The 21,630-nt window shown below is 51.7% G+C and overlaps 2 protein-coding genes across 2 annotated transcripts; both read right to left on the bottom strand.

The window, feature by feature from the left end:
- Window positions 1–4,105: 4,105 nt before the first annotated feature.
- LOC140645998 (uncharacterized) lies at window positions 4,106–9,364 on the bottom strand. Its single transcript, XM_072849428.1, is given in 6 exon segments — window positions 4,106–4,345; window positions 4,348–4,447; window positions 5,244–5,348; window positions 6,941–7,275; window positions 8,125–8,253; window positions 9,229–9,364. Coding segments are annotated over 6 exon segments (915 nt in total). The 3' UTR covers window positions 4,106–4,235.
- Window positions 9,365–15,122: 5,758 nt separating this feature from the next.
- Window positions 15,123–19,853, bottom strand: LOC140645996 (adenosine 5'-monophosphoramidase HINT1-like). The gene is given in 5 exon segments (XM_072849427.1): window positions 15,123–15,464; window positions 16,266–16,370; window positions 17,953–17,982; window positions 17,984–18,288; window positions 19,763–19,853. Coding segments are annotated over 5 exon segments (696 nt in total). The 3' UTR covers window positions 15,123–15,299.
- Between the last annotated feature and the right edge of the window lie 1,777 nt (window positions 19,854–21,630).

Below are 21,630 nucleotides of genomic sequence, written 5' to 3'. Positions count from 1 at the left end.
TCATCGCTGTCTTTCAAAGACAGCTCTGTGCAGTCAATCCTTTTTTCTTTTTTCCATAGCGGGCAACCCCCCCCCGCCTCTCCTTCCTTCTGAACAGTTTATAGCCATCGATTGCAGCCCTCCAGTCGTGTGAGTCATCCCACCAAGTTTCAGCGATAGCGATTAGGCCATAGCTTTCCAGCTGCACAGCGGCTTCCACCTCCTCCTGTTTGTTACCCGTGCTGCGTGCATTGGGATAGAGACACTTCAGCTGGGCTGTCGACCGCGTCACCTTTTTGGAGGCTCAAGCCCCAATTCCTTTGCAGCATTTCTCAGGTGTTCCCCTGTTGGTTCCTAATGCATCAGCAGCCCCTGGCTCCTCTCTGTTGCTCAAAACTCCATCGCCTTCCCCCGCTGGGTCTAGTTTAAAGCCCTCCTTGTAAGTCTGGCCAGCTTGTTGGCGAAGACCCTCTTGCCCCGCTTGGTCAGGTGAACCCCATCAGCTCCCAACAGACCTGGCTTCTCAAAGGTAGATCCATGATCTACCTTTGCCAAAACCTTGAGTATGGCACCAGCTACGCAGCCAGGCATTCCCCTGTTCAATTCGTCTCCTCCTTCCTGGACCCCTTCCTCTGACTGGGAGGTTAGAGGAGACCACCACCTGTGCTCCTGATCCTTTTAACATTGCTCCGAGGGACAGATGGTCTTTTTGGAGCCTCGTCTTTTTGACGAGGCTCTAAGTTGCCTCGTCAGACCCTACGCGGAATAGTAGGAGCAGATGATAATCTGTAGGGCTCACCAGGCTCGGCAGCCTCTCAGTGACGCCACGAATGCGAGCTCCTGGTAGGCAGCAGACTTCTCTAGAGAAATCGTCTGGATGGCAAATGGGTGCTTTGGTGCCTCTCAGTAGGGAATCTCCGATTACTAATACCTTACGTGCTTTTCTGGTGGCACCGGTTCTAATGCGGGTGGGTGGTTGGGTCAGCTTTGCATGGTTGCCCTGCTGTCTTGTCCCTCCAGCAGATATCGGGGTGGTTGAAGTCCCCCGTGAGGACCAGGGCCTGCGAACGCAAGGCTGCTCCTATCTGTCTGTAGAGGGCCTCATCCGCTTGTTCTTCCTGGTCAGGCGGCCTATAGCAGACGCCCGCTACAATGCCACCCTTACCCGTCTTCTCTTCGGTCCTTACCCATGAGCTCTCGGTCGGTAGGCTCATCAGCCATCCCCAGGCAGGGCTCCTTGCATTCCAGCTGTTCTCTCACATAAAAGGGCCACTCCCCCTCCTCATCTTCCCGGCCTGTCCTTCCTAAAGAGCCCCTATCCCTCCATTGCAACACTCCAGTCACGGGAGTTCTCAGCTTTCGGTCTCCTTTGCTACTGAATTTCAGTTATAGAAGACGGATTGGAACCTGCGCTTCAGTCAAATCAACATTCAGTCCTAATCCTTCCCGACAAAAGGATCGGGAACTACATCTCCAGCCTTACTTATTGTCCTTTTACCCTTCACATCCTCAAGGCATTGCCTTCTCTAAGGCTCTGTTTTAATCAAGTTTTGCAAGACCAAGTTAACCAAGCTCACATCTACTCCATGACCTCTTTATAGCTGTTCCTGGGTTTCCAACACACACACACACACACACAGAGAGCATCCAACAGGCTCCGTACATTTTCATCCCTTTGCACGCAGGAGTTCCAGTTCTTTGTCACTTTTATTACCAAGTGAGAAAAAATGGAGTCTAGATCCTTTTTCTCACAAGAACCTCTTATTGCTCAGAAAGAAGGCTTTTCTCTTGAAATTTCCCCCTCCTCAAAGTGACTGGATCCCCAGATATTTCCCGACTTTCCTACCTCCAAAAGGTCCTGTTCCTACCCCAGTCACTATCATTCTTTAAACCACCGACCCCCTTCAGCTTCTACACGGAGGAATCTGCCTTTTAGGCTTTGTGGTGGGTTGACCTTGGCCGGCTGCCAGGGGCCCACCCAGCTGCTCTCTCGCTGCCCCTCCTCAACAGGACAGGGGAGAAAATAGGATGAAAAAGTGCCTTCAGGAAATATCCACCTGCCGGATCCACGGGCAGCAGGGATTGCTGCCCCGGCTGCCCACCTGCCCCGGACAGCGCTTTGCCCTTTCTTAAATATGTTTTCACAGGGCGCCACCAGCTTCGCCGAGTTGCTCAGCTTTGGCCTGCGGTCAGTCCGGTGCCTAGCTGGCTGGAACCAGCTGTGTCCGGCACAGGGCAGACCCTGGCCTCTTCTCACAGAGGCCACCCCTGCAGACCGCACCTGGAGCGCTGTGTCCGGTTCTGGTCCCCACAATTCAAAAAGAGACGCAGACAGACTGGAGCAGGTCCCAAGGAGGGCCACAAAGACGATCAAAGGGCTGGAGGACCTGCCCTATGAGGAAAGACTGAAGGAGTTGGGTCTTTTCTCCCTTGGAGAAGAGAAGGCTCAGGGGGGAACCTCATCACAGTATTCCAGTACTTAAAGGGTGGCTACAAAGGGGACGGAGGCTCTCTCTTCACAAGGAGCCACATGGAGAAGACAAGGGGCAACGGGTACAAGTTGCACCAGGAGAGAGGTTTCATCTTGACACAAGACAGACATATTATTATTATTTGTATTTATTTCTTTATTACACAGCGAGAGCAATCATCCACCGGAACAGCCTCCCCAGGGATGTGGTAGAGTCCCCATCGCTGGAGGTTTTCAAGATGCGATTGGACAGGGTGCTAGATAATCTCATCTAGGCTGCCTTTCCCACAAAAGGTTGGACCAGATGATCTTTCCAGGTCCCTTCCCACCTGGGCTGCTCTAGGATGCTACGATTCTTCAGCGGATCACTGTTTAATAACCCTTTGCTCTCTCTGGTTTGGAGCAAAGTATCGGCAACGTCGCCTGTGAGGCGAGACGTAAATTCCACCAGGCGCCACAGACTTCTAAAACCTATGGCAATCGCCCAGTCTCTCTGAATGTATAAGCCGTACCTAGCCTCTTCAACATTCCCCCGCCCCAGAAGCGGGAACACCTTCTAGATACCTTAGGGAGTTTACACAGACAGAACAATAGATGTTACCTAGCTCAATCATTCAGTAAGCAAACACTGCACCAGCGCAGCTTCCAGGAAACATCATATGTCAGCTTCCATCTACTTCAGGTAAATCGTTTCCATCTCCTCCCCGGGAAGATTAAATAAAGGTGAAGTCCTCGGGTTACTTACACGCCCGTGTCACCCAACTTCACCTGATCGCTTGGGGATATAGAAGAGATGAAGACGCCTCCCAGTGGGCGTCTCAGATGCCTCAGCAACACAGCGTTCAAGGGCAACGAAGGATCGCCCTGCTTTCCCATGCCCATCTCCCTTTTTGAGCAGCTGTTAAAAGACAGACAAAGTTTGCTGTCTCCCTGTGATGCAGTTTTGGTTTGGGTCTGGCTGGGATGGAGTTAACTTTGCCCATAGCAGCCCTCATAGTGCTGTGCTTTGTAGTTGTAGCTAGAAGGGTGTTGATAACACACCAATGTTTTGGCTACTGCTGAGCAGTGCTCCCACAGCATGGAGGCTGTCTCTCCAACCACCCCACCCCAAAGCCCAGTAAGCTGGGGGTGGGCAAGAGGTTGGGAGGGGACAGAGCCAGGACAGCTGACCCAAAAGTGACCAAAGGGATATTCCACTGTGCTATGGAAGCACCGCAGCTGCCATTCGGACCGACTGTTTTCTCCTACCATATCCCTCCTCACCAGAAAAGGGATAGCAACGGGGCCTTATCACACAGCCATTGATAAAGTGCTCCAACAGGAGTTGGATGCTTCCAACACATTGCACTGTGCCGAAACCACCCTTGTATGGCATGCCTGTAGCGTCACATACAGTATTTTCTACAGTTTTAGCAGCAGCCTACGCCGGCTTTATCTACGTTTGCGTACCACTTCCAAAAAGCTAAGAGTTTGCCTCCTACGAGACGCAGGAGACTGCTAAGCGGTTCCAGCGTCACGCTTCAAGTGACTGGGCAAATCACTATCTACCTATAGAACACTGTTAACAGACTGAAACACTCCACGTACTTACACTCCGGGGAGACACCATTTTAACTTGCAGAACTATTTCCCTCAGTAAGACGCACAAGACAGAGATGATATCCCCATGCTAAATCTTTATTGTGCAACTGCTGCTCAAAGCTTTTATTACCTTCCGCAGACACACGTCACAAAAAATTAGACATCAACGGTGTGGCTAGACCGACGGGCAACAGATGAAATCCATTCAGTGGCGATTCGTACACGTGCAGCAACTCTTGTGGTGCAAAAATCTTAGCCAGGCGGCCAGCCCAACTGACGGCCACCCAGAATACGTAGATGTACGTGACAGACAGACTGCCCACCCTCGGGCCCTTCATCCACAACCGTCCGGAACCCATTGGTCAGGCCCAGGTGAGCAGCACGCATCTTGCCAACAATCATTAAATGCCCAAGAAGCTGGAGAAGGAAGTGCAAACCCATAAATAAATAACATAAAAGCCACACACAAAGAGGAGAGGGCAGCAAGGGAAGGAACGAGAGCAGAGAACCACCCAGAGAAGCCAGTTAGCCAATTCCTAGCAATTCGACCATTGCGCTTCAAATTACTGTCTGTCCGCCTGCAACTGACATTTTCCAAGCAAAGCTACAAAGACCAATTATGCACACTACAGGGAAAAAAAAGAGCTATGCAATTTTTTTCAGGCTAGACAGTAACGGACTACAAGACAGCCACAGAAGCTAAGTTTGTCTCCGGGCTAAAGCCCCCATTATACCTTCAGGCAACATAAGCAATTCTGGTGGAAAATAAACTTTAGGCTGCCTTTTGCGTGGGTTTACAAAGCCTTTGAACTTGACTTTTAGAGCTAAAAGTGAAGCACCCAGCACCTCTCAACCAGCTTTGCCCTTCCTCACCCCTGACCTGCCAAAAACCCCAAGCCCCCTTCTCCGTATTAGGAGAAGTACTACTACTCTTACTCTAAACCATGACAATAGGCATCAGACCGCGCTCCAGAACACCACCGCATTTTGCACCAGAAGTACATACCCAGGGATGAGCATTGCTTTATAGCACTACTTTTAGTCAAAAGCTCAATTCCATTACAAGCTAGAGGCAAAAGATTACAGCGCCAGAAAACCCCAAATAGCCTACTGTGCCCTATCAAGAGGGAAAGAGGGGATGGGAAAGAGTCTAGTAAATTAGGAACTAATTACAGGGACAGTTCAGCGTGCAGAAAGCTTCCACGGTACTTACAGATTCACCAGAATCTTCTGCTTCAGATAGCCTGATAATTGGCTCCTTAGGCACGACTAGGAAAAGCGTCGGAGCTTGGGGTGAAAGATCATGGAACGCAAGGCACTGGAGGAAGAGTAAACAGTTAAAACTTGATTGGCTTCGGGGAAAGGCAATAGCTTGAGCAAATCAATACGCCCCACTGAACTCGTACAGAAGCAGATTACCAGATGCCCCAAACACAAGCCGAAACGTTGATTTTTCTTACGTGAACTCGTACAGAAGCAGATTACCAGATGCCCCAAACACAAGGCGAAACGTTGATTTTTCTTACGTGATATTAATACTTGCTATACACAAAATACAACATATTTACAGAGCCCCCTCCAGAAGTGGGATTCAGCGTGCAAGATGATGGGGGCAAGGAGACGGGCCAGTACTTCAGATTAGCGACCTCCATCCAGTATGTTTTAATTTGGGTCGATCATTTCCTAAGCAGTTTTTCTATTCGATGTGGTCCACACAGAGGCAGGAGACAAAGGGCTTAACTGAATCAACAAAGAATTTAGTGAAGTGGAAGATCAGCGGCCATTCACTTTCCATGGTACAGGGAGCTCAAGTATTGAACAAAAGCATAATCACAGGAAGCCTGCAAGTGCATAGTACGAGTCTGCCTTCTATATTGCACATAAACCCTACCTTCAAAAGCAGAAGACACCCCTAACTGTTAATCTTCAGCGTTTTAATAAAAAATTATACGCGACACTAACTTAAAGTTAACATCGTGTAGGTAACGGCTGCATTTTTTCCCCCCACAGTCTAAGCAGCTCACTCCAGTTCCTAGCACGTTGTGGTGCACCAGCATGCGTGAACCTTGCAAGCATGCTGTTATCACGGTCCCGCTTCACCACAGAAACAAGGTCTGGGAAGCTTTTGCAGCCTGCAGGATGGCCGGTTTCTAGATATTTTTTTTTTTTAAGAAAAATAAGAAAAGCTGTAACTCTTTGCTTTAATAATCCAGTTTGGGGGCTCAGAACCAAAGCCTAGCACAGCAGAGCTGTGAAATCTCTATAATGCTATTACGAGGCACATCAAGACCTGCATTTCTCCTATGCAGAACTAACTCATTACGGTCACTACTCAGACCTTCACTGCTTGCACACACACACGCACCCACCCCTCCCCCCCAGAATCCCCGAGGAGACTGACCGCGCGTGCTTAATCTAAGGTTTCAAGACTATCATCCTACGCGAGGTAGGACCACTCCCATCCCTCGGCAGCAAACTTTGCACGACTTGCAGTGCCAAAGGGATATCACGCGGCAAACGTCTGCGGCTGCCACCGAGTGCGTTACCGTCAGAGGCCCTCCTCTACGCACGCGCGCACACGACACGGTGGGGCTGCGAACCGAGGCGAGCCGGACAGCACCAGCAACCCAGTACGCGCCGCGGCAGCCGGCGGGGGGGGGGGCACCGAAGAAGCGCGATGTTTTAGGGATGGCGCAGTAGAGAGCGCCACAACCCAGAGAGGCCCCGTCCGTCCCCCGTCCCTCCACCCACCCACCCGCCCGCAGCAGCGCCGCCACCCGCCCTGCCGCGCTCCCGGGCACCGCACAACGGGTCCTCGGCTCAGGGCGCCTGCGAGCGCCGGGGAGGGGAGGGGGAACGGAAGGGAAGGGAACGGAAGAGGAACCGCGCACAGAGCAAAGCCGCGGCTACCTCCTCGTCCTCGTAGATGACGTTGGCGGGGAAGCGCCTTGCCGATGATCTTTCCGAAGACAGTAGTGGCGCCACCGGACCGGGCGGCCCGCGCCCCAATAATCTCGTCAGCCACGACAACGCCCGTTGTCGCCCCCGCGCTTCCTCCACTCGGCCAGGCCCTCCGCGGCGCCCATTGGGCCGCCAGATCGCCGCCGGCCGATCCCGCGTCCCGATTGGCTGTCTCGTCTGTCGTTTTCGCTTGTCCTCGCCCCTTGGCGGGTCCGCCCTCGTCGACCTGGTGCTTACCGGGGCTCGGGGCGCTTGCGTGCCCTCGGGGCGCGGAGGGATCCGACCTGGGGTGGAGGGAGAAGACGTTGGGCGAGTCCGGTCTCGAATTTCAGAGTCCCATCTGGGTCGCCAAAACTGTTGCCTCGCTGTAAAATAACTCCCAAAACACACAGAGCATGTTTAGAGAGGAGACATTGCTTTATTCTGCGCAGGGTGCAAGGTGGAAAATTTCCACAAATCGAGCACACCTATTGCAATTCTTTTTCAGTATTTATACATAAAAGTTAACACACCACGCCTATCTAATACATAATCATTAGACTAACTAATCATCCTCTTCTTCCATTGGTCCGTATTTTCTCCGCTTCAAATTAAAGTCACAGTATGATTTTAATTCACTGCGCGTGCTCACAAGGAGTGTGTGTGTGGGGGTAGTCCTTTCGTCCCCCAATTGGGTCGGTGGCCGCGATCTCCCCCTGCCGCCTTTACCTTTCCCCTAGTTACTGTTATTCCTGTTGTTTTCATGGTTGTTGTGGTGTCCCTTTATCTTTACGGCTCTCCCGGTAAGAGGATGTTCCCGTTATCGGTCTTTGAAGGGTTACAGCTTCGCATTCTTTGAGGAGAAACATAGGCTTGTTAGTAAAATATGCAGTGCCCATACCCTCTTATCTAACTTAGGCATTATCTATTACCTTGAAGATTCTACAATTCTCACAGTCTCGTATGCTAGTTTCTATTTCTAACTGTCTATGATTCTCACACTCTAGTATGCTAATTTCTATTCTAACTGTGATCCCTTCTTAACTACTAATAACTCTTATACTATTTCTATTTTATTCTAAAATACATACTCATATACTAAAATATTCTAAAATGCATACTCATATATACACAATTCAAGGTGACAATCTGACCTGGGGGTGGAGGGAGAAGACGTTGGGCGAGTCCGCGGAGGGACCTGTGCCGTGTAGTGCTGCGACCCTGTGGGCGGGCAACGAGGTCTCGGAAGAGGCTGTTGTAGCTACAAGTACTATTTCTTGTTATTTGTTACCGCATCAAGTCCACCCCAAACGTGCTTGTGGCTTTTTGGTGCTGCTCCCTCCAGGCAAATGACTGCTTTGGCCAGGCCAGGCCAGGCCAGGCCAGGCCTTAACTTTTCAGAACATCTCGTAGAACCGACAGAAGTTGCTCTAAATTGGTCCCTGAAAGCCCCGCTTCAATTGCAGACGCTTCTAAGCTGCACGCCTCCTCCTGGGAGAAAATAAAATACAAGGCGTGCCTTCGGCACTGGTGGCTTGAGGGCTGGAGGGCAGATCAAGATAGGCTTTGCGCTAAGCTGGGTAGGAGGCTTTTAGGAAAATAGGCAGTGCCCCCAAAGCTGCCCAAGGGCGGTCTGTGGTGCCCTGCACCCCGGGGATAGTGGGCAATTCGATCGGTCTACACAGCTGTATTGTAACATACGTAAACCCTGCTTTCCTCTATATCGGGCTAAGGATATCCTTAGCCTTCTTTGCGGCAAGGGCACACTGTCGGCTCACGTTCAACTTTGGTGTCCACCAGGAGCCCCCCCACGTCCTTTTCTGCAAAGCTGCTTTCCAGCCGGTCCGCCTCCAGCATATACTGGTGCATGGGGTTGTTCCTCCCCAGGTGCAGGACTTGGCACTTCCCCTTGCTGAACCGCACGAGGCTCCTGCCTGCCCATTTCTCCAGCCTGTCGAGGTCCCTCTGGATGGCAGCACAACCCTCTGGTGTATCAGCCACTCCTCCCAGTTTTGTATCATCAGCAAACTCGCCGAGGGTACAGTCTGTCTACCCATCATCCAGATCATTAATCAGGACGTTGAACAGGATCGGACCCAGTATTGACCCCCGGGGTACACCGCTAGTGACTGGCCTCCAACTAGACTTCATGCCACCGATCACCACCCTCTGGGCCCAGCTGTTCAGCCAGTTTTCAACCCACCCCACTGTCTGCTCATCCAGCCCATACTTCATCAGCTTCTCTATGAGGATCTTACGGGAGACGGTGTCAAAAGCCTTCCCGAAGGCTAGGTAGGCAATATCCGCTGCTCTCCCCTCGTCTACCAAGCCAGTCGTTTCATCATAGAAGGTTATCAGGTCGGTCAAGCATGACTCCCCCCTTGGTGAATCCATGATGACTACTCCTGATGACCGTCTTGTCCTTCATGTGCCTGGAAGCGGTTTCCAGGATTAGCTGCTCCGTCGCCCTTGCAGGGATCGAGGGAGGCTGACCAGCCTGTAGTTCCCTGGGTCCTCTTTCTTGCCCTTCTTGAAGAGAGGGGTGACATTTGCATTCCTCCAGTCCTCAGGCGCCTCTCCCAGTCGCCGTGATCGATCAAAGATTATCAAGAGTGGCTTCACAATGACATCTGCCCGCTCCCCCAGCGCTCATGCGTGCATCCCATCAGGGCCCGTGGCCTTACGTACATCCGGTTTGCTTAAGTATTCCCTGACCAGATCCTCTTCCGCCAAGGGTACGTCTTCCTTGCTCCAGACTTTCCCCCTGGCCTCCGGGGCCTGGGATTCCTGAAGGCTGGTCTTGCTAGCAAAGACTGAGGCAAAGGCGGCATTCAGTCACAGAATCGGAGAATGGTTTGGGTAGGAAGGGACCTTTTAAAGATCATCTAGCCCAACCCCTCTGCAATGGGCAGGGACATCTTTCACTTGATCAGGTTGCTCAAAGCCCCGCCCAACCTGACCTTGAACACTTCCAGTGATGGGGCATCCACAACTTCTCTGGGCAACCCGTTCTCCAGTGTCTCACCACCCTCGTCGTAAAAAAATTCTTCCTTATTTCCAACCTAAACCTACCCTCTTTCAGTTTAAAACTGTTACCCCTCTACCGACCACGCGGCTCTGCCGAGCAGAGATCGGCCTTTGTTGGTCGGTACGCAAACCGTCAGGGAATCAAAAAGATTCACCCATCTCGCAACCCACCGAGTGGGACGAGACACCCTGGGATGCACCTCGTCAGGTCCCATGGACTTGTGTATGTTCAGGTTCCTCACGTGGTCTTGAACCGGATCGTTTCCTACGATGGGAGGGACTTTGTTCCCCCAGTCCCTGCCTTGAGGTTCAGGGACTTGAGAGATGTGGGAACAGTGATTGCCAGTGAAAACGGAGGCAAAACAAAATCGTTGAGTACCTCAGCCTTCCCCAAGTCGGTTGTCACTAGAGCTCCTGTCTTATTTATTGGGGGGTGGCATGGGGGTGGTGTACGTTTTCTTTAGTCTTCCTTTTCTGGCCAACGCACCTGTAGAAGCCCTTCTTATGATTCTTCACATCCCTTGCCAAATTCAGCTCCAGCTGTGCCTTAGCTTTCCTGATCCCATCCCTACACACCCGGGCAGCATCCCTATATTCTTCCCAGGACGCGTGTCCCTGCTTCCACTCACTATGCATTTCCTTCTTGCGCTTCAGCTCGACCAGAAGGTCCTTACTCAGCCATGCTGGTCTCCTGCCTTCCTTGCCTGATTTCTTACGCATGGGAATCGAGAGCTCTTGTGCTCTACGAAAACGTCCTTAAAGAGCTGCCAGCTCCCTTCTGCTCCTTTATCCCCGAGGGCAGTTTCCCAGGGAGGTCCCATCCACGAGTTCTTGAAACACCTGAAAGTTCGCTCTCCTAAAATTCAGGGTCTTGACTTTACTCTTTGCCCGCGAGTGTGATGCTTCTGGTAGTTGAAGTAAGAACGCTTTGTCAACATCCTCCCCTATAGTAGACACCAACCACGAGGTTTCCTTTGTTGGCTTGGCCTCGAATTTTCACCCATAAGCTCTCAACCTGTTCATCGCTGTCTTTCAAAGACAGCTCTGTGCAGTCAATCCTTTTTTCTTTTTTCCATAGCGGGCAACCCCCCCCCGCCTCTCCTTCCTTCTGAACAGTTTATAGCCATCGATTGCAGCCCTCCAGTCGTGTGAGTCATCCCACCAAGTTTCAGCGATAGCGATTAGGCCATAGCTTTCCAGCTGCACAGCGGCTTCCACCTCCTCCTGTTTGTTACCCGTGCTGCGTGCATTGGGATAGAGACACTTCAGCTGGGCTGTCGACCGCGTCACCTTTTTGGAGGCTCAAGCCCCAATTCCTTTGCAGCATTTCTCAGGTGTTCCCCTGTTGGTTCCTAATGCATCAGCAGCCCCTGGCTCCTCTCTGTTGCTCAAAACTCCATCGCCTTCCCCCGCTGGGTCTAGTTTAAAGCCCTCCTTGTAAGTCTGGCCAGCTTGTTGGCGAAGACCCTCTTGCCCCGCTTGGTCAGGTGAACCCCATCAGCTCCCAACAGACCTGGCTTCTCAAAGGTAGATCCATGATCTACCTTTGCCAAAACCTTGAGTATGGCACCAGCTACGCAGCCAGGCATTCCCCTGTTCAATTCGTCTCCTCCTTCCTGGACCCCTTCCTCTGACTGGGAGGTTAGAGGAGACCACCACCTGTGCTCCTGATCCTTTTAACATTGCTCCGAGGGACAGATGGTCTTTTGGAGCCTCGTCTTTTGACGAGGCTCTAAGTTGCCTCGTCAGACCCTACGCGGAATAGTAGGAGCAGATGATAATCTGTAGGGCTCACCAGGCTCGGCAGCCTCTCAGTGACGCCACGAATGCGAGCTCCTGGTAGGCAGCAGACTTCTCTAGAGAAATCGTCTGGATGGCAAATGGGTGCTTTGGTGCCTCTCAGTAGGGAATCTCCGATTACTAATACCTTACGTGCTTTTCTGGTGGCACCGGTTCTAATGCGGGTGGGTGGTTGGGTCAGCTTTGCATGGTTGCCCTGCTGTCTTGTCCCTCCAGCAGATATCGGGGTGGTTGAAGTCCCCCGTGAGGACCAGGGCCTGCGAACGCAAGGCTGCTCCTATCTGTCTGTAGAGGGCCTCATCCGCTTGTTCTTCCTGGTCAGGCGGCCTATAGCAGACGCCCGCTACAATGCCACCCTTACCCGTCTTCTCTTCGGTCCTTACCCATGAGCTCTCGGTCGGTAGGCTCATCAGCCATCCCCAGGCAGGGCTCCTTGCATTCCAGCTGTTCTCTCACATAAAGGGGCCACTCCCCCTCCTCATCTTCCCGGCCTGTCCTTCCTAAAGAGCCCCTATCCCTCCATTGCAACACTCCAGTCACGGGAGTTCTCAGCTTTCGGTCTCCTTTGCTACTGAATTTCAGTTATAGAAGACGGATTGGAACCTGCGCTTCAGTCAAATCAACATTCAGTCCTAATCCTTCCCGACAAAAGGATCGGGAACTACATCTCCAGCCTTACTTATTGTCCTTTTACCCTTCACATCCTCAAGGCATTGCCTTCTCTAAGGCTCTGTTTTAATCAAGTTTTGCAAGACCAAGTTAACCAAGCTCACATCTACTCCATGACCTCTTTATAGCTGTTCCTGGGTTTCCAACACACACACACACACACACACAGAGAGCATCCAACAGGCTCCGTACATTTTCATCCCTTTGCACGCAGGAGTTCCAGTTCTTTGTCACTTTTATTACCAAGTGAGAAAAAATGGAGTCTAGATCCTTTTTCTCACAAGAACCTCTTATTGCTCAGAAAGAAGGCTTTTTCTCTTGAAATTTCCCCCTCCTCAAAGTGACTGGATCCCCAGATATTTCCCGACTTTCCTACCTCCAAAAGGTCCTGTTCCTACCCCAGTCACTATCATTCTTTAAACCACCGACCCCCTTCAGCTTCTACACGGAGGAATCTGCCTTTTAGGCTTTGTGGTGGGTTGACCTTGGCCGGCTGCCAGGGGCCCACCCAGCTGCTCTCTCGCTGCCCCTCCTCAACAGGACAGGGGGAGAAAATAGGATGAAAAAGTGCCTTCAGGAAATATCCACCTGCCGGATCCACGGGCAGCAGGGATTGCTGCCCCGGCTGCCCACCTGCCCCGGACAGCGCTTTGCCCTTTCTTAAATATGTTTTCACAGGGCGCCACCAGCTTCGCCGAGTTGCTCAGCTTTGGCCTGCGGTCAGTCCGGTGCCTAGCTGGCTGGAACCAGCTGTGTCCGGCACAGGGCAGACCCTGGCCTCTTCTCACAGAGGCCACCCCTGCAGACCGCACCTGGAGCGCTGTGTCCGGTTCTGGTCCCCACAATTCAAAAAGAGACGCAGACAGACTGGAGCAGGTCCCAAGGAGGGCCACAAAGACGATCAAAGGGCTGGAGGACCTGCCCTATGAGGAAAGACTGAAGGAGTTGGGTCTTTTCTCCCTTGGAGAAGAGAAGGCTCAGGGGGGAACCTCATCACAGTATTCCAGTACTTAAAGGGTGGCTACAAAGGGGACGGAGGCTCTCTCTTCACAAGGAGCCACATGGAGAAGACAAGGGGCAACGGGTACAAGTTGCACCAGGAGAGAGGTTTCATCTTGACACAAGACAGACATATTATTATTATTTGTATTTATTTCTTTATTACACAGCGAGAGCAATCATCCACCGGAACAGCCTCCCCAGGGATGTGGTAGAGTCCCCATCGCTGGAGGTTTTCAAGATGCGATTGGACAGGGTGCTAGATAATCTCATCTAGGCTGCCTTTCCCACAAAAGGTTGGACCAGATGATCTTTCCAGGTCCCTTCCCACCTGGGCTGCTCTAGGATGCTACGATTCTTCAGCGGATCACTGTTTAATAACCCTTTGCTCTCTCTGGTTTGGAGCAAAGTATCGGCAACGTCGCCTGTGAGGCGAGACGTAAATTCCACCAGGCGCCACAGACTTCTAAAACCTATGGCAATCGCCCAGTCTCTCTGAATGTATAAGCCGTACCTAGCCTCTTCAACATTCCCCCGCCCCAGAAGCGGGAACACCTTCTAGATACCTTAGGGAGTTTACACAGACAGAACAATAGATGTTACCTAGCTCAATCATTCAGTAAGCAAACACTGCACCAGCGCAGCTTCCAGGAAACATCATATGTCAGCTTCCATCTACTTCAGGTAAATCGTTTCCATCTCCTCCCGGGAAGATTAAATAAAGGTGAAGTCCTCGGGTTACTTACACGCCCGTGTCACCCAACTTCACCTGATCGCTTGGGGATATAGAAGAGATGAAGACGCCTCCCAGTGGGCGTCTCAGATGCCTCAGCAACACAGCGTTCAAGGGCAACGAAGGATCGCCCTGCTTTCCCATGCCCATCTCCCTTTTTGAGCAGCTGTTAAAAGACAGACAAAGTTTGCTGTCTCCCTGTGATGCAGTTTTGGTTTGGGTCTGGCTGGGATGGAGTTAACTTTGCCCATAGCAGCCCTCATAGTGCTGTGCTTTGTAGTTGTAGCTAGAAGGGTGTTGATAACACACCAATGTTTTGGCTACTGCTGAGCAGTGCTCCCACAGCATGGAGGCTGTCTCTCCAACCACCCCACCCCAAAGCCCAGTAAGCTGGGGGTGGGCAAGAGGTTGGGAGGGGACAGAGCCAGGACAGCTGACCCAAAAGTGACCAAAGGGATATTCCACTGTGCTATGGAAGCACCGCAGCTGCCATTCGGACCGACTGTTTTCTCCTACCATATCCCTCCTCACCAGAAAAGGGATAGCAACGGGGCCTTATCACACAGCCATTGATAAAGTGCTCCAACAGGAGTTGGATGCTTCCAACACATTGCACTGTGCCGAAACCACCCTTGTATGGCATGCCTGTAGCGTCACATACAGTATTTTCTACAGTTTTAGCAGCAGCCTACGCCGGCTTTATCTACGTTTGCGTACCACTTCCAAAAAGCTAAGAGTTTGCCTCCTACGAGACGCAGGAGACTGCTAAGCGGTTCCAGCGTCACGCTTCAAGTGACTGGGCAAATCACTATCTACCTATAGAACACTGTTAACAGACTGAAACACTCCACGTACTTACACTCCGGGGAGACACCATTTTAACTTGCAGAACTATTTCCCTCAGTAAGACGCACAAGACAGAGATGATATCCCCATGCTAAATCTTTATTGTGCAACTGCTGCTCAAAGCTTTTATTACCTTCCGCAGACACACGTCACAAAAAATTAGACATCAACGGTGTGGCTAGACCGACGGGCAACAGATGAAATCCATTCAGTGGCGATTCGTACACGTGCAGCAACTCTTGTGGTGCAAAAATCTTAGCCAGGCGGCCAGCCCAACTGACGGCCACCCAGAATACGTAGATGTACGTGACAGACAGACTGCCCACCCTCGGGCCCTTCATCCACAACCGTCCGGAACCCATTGGTCAGGCCCAGGTGAGCAGCACGCATCTTGCCAACAATCATTAAATGCCCAAGAAGCTGGAGAAGGAAGTGCAAACCCATAAATAAATAACATAAAAAGCCACACACAAAGAGGGGAGAGGGCAGCAAGGGAAGGAACGAGAGCAGAGAACCACCCAGAGAAGCCAGTTAGCCAATTCCTAGCAATTCGACCATTGCGCTTCAAATTACTGTCTGTCCGCCTGCAACTGACATTTTCCAAGCAAAGCTACAAAGACCAATTATGCACACTACAGGGAAAAAAAAAGAGCTATGCAATTTTTTTCAGGCTAGACAGTAACGGACTACAAGACAGCCACAGAAGCTAAGTTTGTCTCCGGGCTAAAGCCCCCATTATACCTTCAGGCAACATAAGCAATTCTGGTGGAAAATAAACTTTAGGCTGCCTTTTGCGTGGGTTTACAAAGCCTTTGAACTTGACTTTTAGAGCTAAAAGTGAAGCACCCAGCACCTCTCAACCAGCTTTGCCCTTCCTCACCCCTGACCTGCCAAAAACCCCAAGCCCCCTTCTCCGTATTAGGAGAAGTACTACTACTCTTACTCTAAACCATGACAATAGGCATCAGACCGCGCTCCAGAACACCACCGCATTTTGCACCAGAAGTACATACCCAGGGATGAGCATTGCTTTATAGCACTACTTTTAGTCAAAAAGCTCAATTCCATTACAAGCTAGAGGCAAAAGATTACAGCGCCAGAAAACCCCAAATAGCCTACTGTGCCCTATCAAGAGGGAAAGAGGGGATGGGAAAGAGTCTAGTAAATTAGGAACTAATTACAGGGACAGTTCAGCGTGCAGAAAGCTTCCACGGTACTTACAGATTCACCAGAATCTTCTGCTTCAGATAGCCTGATAATTGGCTCCTTAGGCACGACTAGGAAAAGCGTCGGAGCTTGGGGTGAAAGATCATGGAACGCAAGGCACTGGAGGAAGAGTAAACAGTTAAAACTTGATTGGCTTCGGGGAAAGGCAATAGCTTGAGCAAATCAATACGCCCCACTGAACTCGTACAGAAGCAGATTACCAGATGCCCCAAACACAAGCCGAAACGTTGATTTTTCTTACGTGAACTCGTACAGAAGCAGATTACCAGATGCCCCAAACACAAGGCGAAACGTTGATTTTTCTTACGTGATATTAATACTTGCTATACACAAAATACAACATATTTACAGAGCCCCTCCAGAAGTGGGATTCAGCGTGCAAGATGATGGGGGCAAGGAGACGGGCCAGTACTTCAGATTAGCGACCTCCATCCAGTATGTTTTAATTTGGGTCGATCATTTCCTAAGCAGTTTTTCTATTCGATGTGGTCCACACAGAGGCAGGAGACAAAGGGCTTAACTGAATCAGCAAAGAATTTAGTGAAGTGGAAGATCAGCGGCCATTCACTTTCCATGGTACAGGGAGCTCAAGTATTGAACAAAAGCATAATCACAGGAAGCCTGCAAGTGCATAGTACGAGTCTGCCTTCTATATTGCACATAAACCCTACCTTCAAAAGCAGAAGACACCCCTAACTGTTAATCTTCAGCGTTTTAATAAAAAATTATACGCGACACTAACTTAAAGTTAACATCGTGTAGGTAACGGCTGCATTTTTTCCCCCACAGTCTAAGCAGCTCACTCCAGTTCCTAGCACGTTGTGGTGCACCAGCATGCGTGAACCTTGCAAGCATGCTGTTATCACGGTCCCGCTTCACCACAGAAACAAGGTCTGGGAAGCTTTTGCAGCCTGCAGGATGGCCGGTTTCTAGATTTTTTTTTTTTAAGAAAAATAAGAAAAGCTGTAACTCTTTGCTTTAATAATCCAGTTTGGGGGCTCAGAACCAAAGCCTAGCACAGCAGAGCTGTGAAATCTCTATAATGCTATTACGAGGCACATCAAGACCTGCATTTCTCCTATGCAGAACTAACTCATTACGGTCACTACTCAGACCTTCACTGCTTGCACACACACACGCACCCACCCCTCCCCCCCAGAATCCCCGAGGAGACTGACCGCGCGTGCTTAATCTAAGGTTTCAAGACTATCATCCTACGCGAGGTAGGACCACTCCCATCCCTCGGCAGCAAACTTTGCACGACTTGCAGTGCCAAAGGGATATCACGCGGCAAACGTCTGCGGCTGCCACCGAGTGCGTTACCGTCAGAGGCCCTCCTCTACGCACGCGCGCACACGACACGGTGGGGCTGCGAACCGAGGCGAGCCGGACAGCACCAGCAACCCAGTACGCGCCGCGGCAGCCGGCGGGGGGGCACCGAAGAAGCGCGATGTTTTAGGGATGGCGCAGTAGAGAGCGCCACAACCCAGAGAGGCCCCGTCCGTCCCCCGTCCCTCCACCCACCCACCCGCCCGCAGCAGCGCCGCCACCCGCCCTGCCGCGCTCCCGGGCACCGCACAACGGGTCCTCGGCTCAGGGCGCCTGCGAGCGCCGGGGGAGGGGGGGAACGGAAGGGAAGGGAACGGAAGAGGAACCGCGCACAGAGCAAAGCCGCGGCTACCTCCTCGTCCTCGTAGATGACGTTGGCGGGGAAGCGCCTTGCCGATGATCTTTCCGAAGACAGTAGTGGCGCCACCGGACCGGGCGGCCCGCGCCCCAATAATCTCGTCAGCCACGACAACGCCCGTTGTCGCCCCCGCGCTTCCTCCACTCGGCCAGGCCCTCCGCGGCGCCCATTGGGCCGCCAGATCGCCGCCGGCCGATCCCGCGTCCCGATTGGCTGTCTCGTCTGTCGCTTTCGCTTGTCCTCGCCCCCTTGGCGGGTCCGCCCTCGTCGACCTGGTGCTTACCGGGGCTCGGGGCGCTTGCGTGCCCTCGGGGCGCGGAGGGATCCGACCTGGGGGTGGAGGGAGAAGACGTTGGGCGAGTCCGGTCTCGAATTTCAGAGTCCCATCTGGGTCGCCAAAACTGTTGCCTCGCTGTAAAATAACTCCCAAAACACACAGAGCATGTTTAGAGAGGAGACATTGCTTTATTCTGCGCAGGGTGCAAGGTGGAAAATTTCCACAAATCGAGCACACCTATTGCAATTCTTTTTCAGTATTTATACATAAAAGTTAACACACCACGCCTATCTAATACATAATCATTAGACTAACTAATCATCCTCTTCTTCCATTGGTCCGTATTTTCTCCGCTTCAAATTAAAGTCACAGTATGATTTTAATTCACTGCGCGTGCTCACAAGGAGTGTGTGTGTGGGGGGGTAGTCCTTTCGTCCCCCAATTGGGTCGGTGGCCGCGATCTCCCCTGCCGCCTTTACCTTTCCCCTAGTTACTGTTATTCCTGTTGTTTTCATGGTTGTTGTGGTGTCCCTTTATCTTTACGGCTCTCCCGGTAAGAGGATGTTCCCGTTATCGGTCTTTGAAGGGTTACAGCTTCGCATTCTTTGAGGAGAAACATAGGCTTGTTAGTAAAATATGCAGTGCCCATACCCTCTTATCTAACTTAGGCATTATCTATTACCTTGAAGATTCTACAATTCTCACAGTCTCGTATGCTAGTTTCTATTTCTAACTGTCTATGATTCTCACACTCTAGTATGCTAATTTCTATTCTAACTGTGATCCCTTCTTAACTACTAATAACTCTTATACTATTTCTATTTTATTCTAAAATACATACTCATATACTAAAATATTCTAAAATGCATACTCATATATACACAATTCAAGGTGACAATCTGACCTGGGGTGGAGGGAGAAGACGTTGGGCGAGTCCGCGGAGGGACCTGTGCCGTGTAGTGCTGCGACCCTGTGGGCGGGCAACGAGGTCTCGGAAGAGGCTGTTGTAGCTACAAGTACTATTTCTTGTTATTTGTTACCGCATCAAGTCCACCCCAAACGTGCTTGTGGCTTTTTGGTGCTGCTCCTCCAGGCAAATGACTGCTTTGGCCAGGCCAGGCCAGGCCAGGCCAGGCCTTAACTTTTCAGAACATCTCGTAGAACCGACAGAAGTTGCTCTAAATTGGTCCCTGAAAGCCCCGCTTCAATTGCAGACGCTTCTAAGCTGCACGCCTCCTCCTGGGAGAAAATAAAATACAAGGCGTGCCTTCGGCACTGGTGGCTTGAGGGCTGGAGGGCAGATCAAGATAGGCTTTGCGCTAAGCTGGGTAGGAGGCTTTTAGGAAAATAGGCAGTGCCCCCAAAGCTGCCCAAGGGCGGTCTGTGGTGCCCTGCACCCCCGGGGATAGTGGGCAATTCGATCGGTCTACACAGCTGTATTGTAACATACGTAAACCCTGCTTTCCTCTATATCGGGCTAAGGATATCCTTAGCCTTCTTTGCGGCAAGGGCACACTGTCGGCTCACGTTCAACTTTGGTGTCCACCAGGAGCCCCCCCACGTCCTTTTCTGCAAAGCTGCTTTCCAGCCGGTCCGCCTCCAGCATATACTGGTGCATGGGGTTGTTCCTCCCCAGGTGCAGGACTTGGCACTTCCCCTTGCTGAACCGCACGAGGCTCCTGCCTGCCCATTTCTCCAGCCTGTCGAGGTCCCTCTGGATGGCAGCACAACCCTCTGGTGTATCAGCCACTCCTCCCAGTTTTGTATCATCAGCAAACTCGCCGAGGGTACAGTCTGTCTACCCATCATCCAGATCATTAATCAGGACGTTGAACAGGATCGGACCCAGTATTGACCCCCGGGGTACACCGCTAGTGACTGGCCTCCAACTAGACTTCATGCCACCGATCACCACCCTCTGGGCCCAGCTGTTCAGCCAGTTTTCAACCCACCCCACTGTCTGCTCATCCAGCCCATACTTCATCAGCTTCTCTATGAGGATCTTACGGGAGACGGTGTCAAAAGCCTTCCCGAAGGCTAGGTAGGCAATATCCGCTGCTCTCCCCTCGTCTACCAAGCCAGTCGTTTCATCATAGAAGGTTATCAGGTCGGTCAAGCATGACTCCCCTTGGTGAATCCATGATGACTACTCCTGATGACCGTCTTGTCCTTCATGTGCCTGGAAGCGGTTTCCAGGATTAGCTGCTCCGTCGCCCTTGCAGGGATCGAGGGAGGCTGACCAGCCTGTAGTTCCCTGGGTCCTCTTTCTTGCCCTTCTTGAAGAGAGGGGTGACATTTGCATTCCTCCAGTCCTCAGGCGCCTCTCCCAGTCGCCGTGATCGATCAAAGATTATCAAGAGTGGCTTCACAATGACATCTGCCCGCTCCCCCAGCGCTCATGCGTGCATCCCATCAGGGCCCGTGGCCTTACGTACATCCGGTTTGCTTAAGTATTCCCTGACCAGATCCTCTTCCGCCAAGGGTACGTCTTCCTTGCTCCAGACTTTCCCCCTGGCCTCCGGGGCCTGGGATTCCTGAAGGCTGGTCTTGCTAGCAAAGACTGAGGCAAAGGCGGCATTCAGTCACAGAATCGGAGAATGGTTTGGGTAGGAAGGGACCTTTTAAAGATCATCTAGCCCAACCCCTCTGCAATGGGCAGGGACATCTTTCACTTGATCAGGTTGCTCAAAGCCCCGCCCAACCTGACCTTGAACACTTCCAGTGATGGGGCATCCACAACTTCTCTGGGCAACCCGTTCTCCAGTGTCTCACCACCCTCGTCGTAAAAAAAAATTCTTCCTTATTTCCAACCTAAACCTACCCTCTTTCAGTTTAAAACTGTTACCCCTCTACCGACCACGCGGCTCTGCCGAGCAGAGATCGGCCTTTGTTGGTCGGTACGCAAACCGTCAGGGAATCAAAAAGATTCACCCATCTCGCAACCCACCGAGTGGGACGAGACACCCTGGGATGCACCTCGTCAGGTCCCATGGACTTGTGTATGTTCAGGTTCCTCACGTGGTCTTGAACCGGATCGTTTCCTACGATGGGAGGGACTTTGTTCCCCCAGTCCCTGCCTTGAGGTTCAGGGACTTGAGAGATGTGGGAACAGTGATTGCCAGTGAAAACGGAGGCAAAACAAAATCGTTGAGTACCTCAGCCTTCCCCAAGTCGGTTGTCACTAGAGCTCCTGTCTTATTTATTGGGGGGGGTGGCATGGGGGTGGTGTACGTTTTCTTTAGTCTTCCTTTTCTGGCCAACGCACCTGTAGAAGCCCTTCTTATGATTCTTCACATCCCTTGCCAAATTCAGCTCCAGCTGTGCCTTAGCTTTCCTGATCCCATCCCTACACACCCGGGCAGCATCCCTATATTCTTCCCAGGACGCGTGTCCCT

This window comes from Ciconia boyciana, unplaced genomic scaffold (genome assembly GCF_034638445.1).
Source record: "Ciconia boyciana unplaced genomic scaffold, ASM3463844v1 HiC_scaffold_92, whole genome shotgun sequence".
NCBI classification, from domain to species: Eukaryota; Metazoa; Chordata; class Aves; order Ciconiiformes; family Ciconiidae; genus Ciconia; species Ciconia boyciana.
The sequence above is the reverse complement of the archived record's forward strand: the minus strand, read 5'-3'. Positions and strand labels throughout refer to the sequence as shown.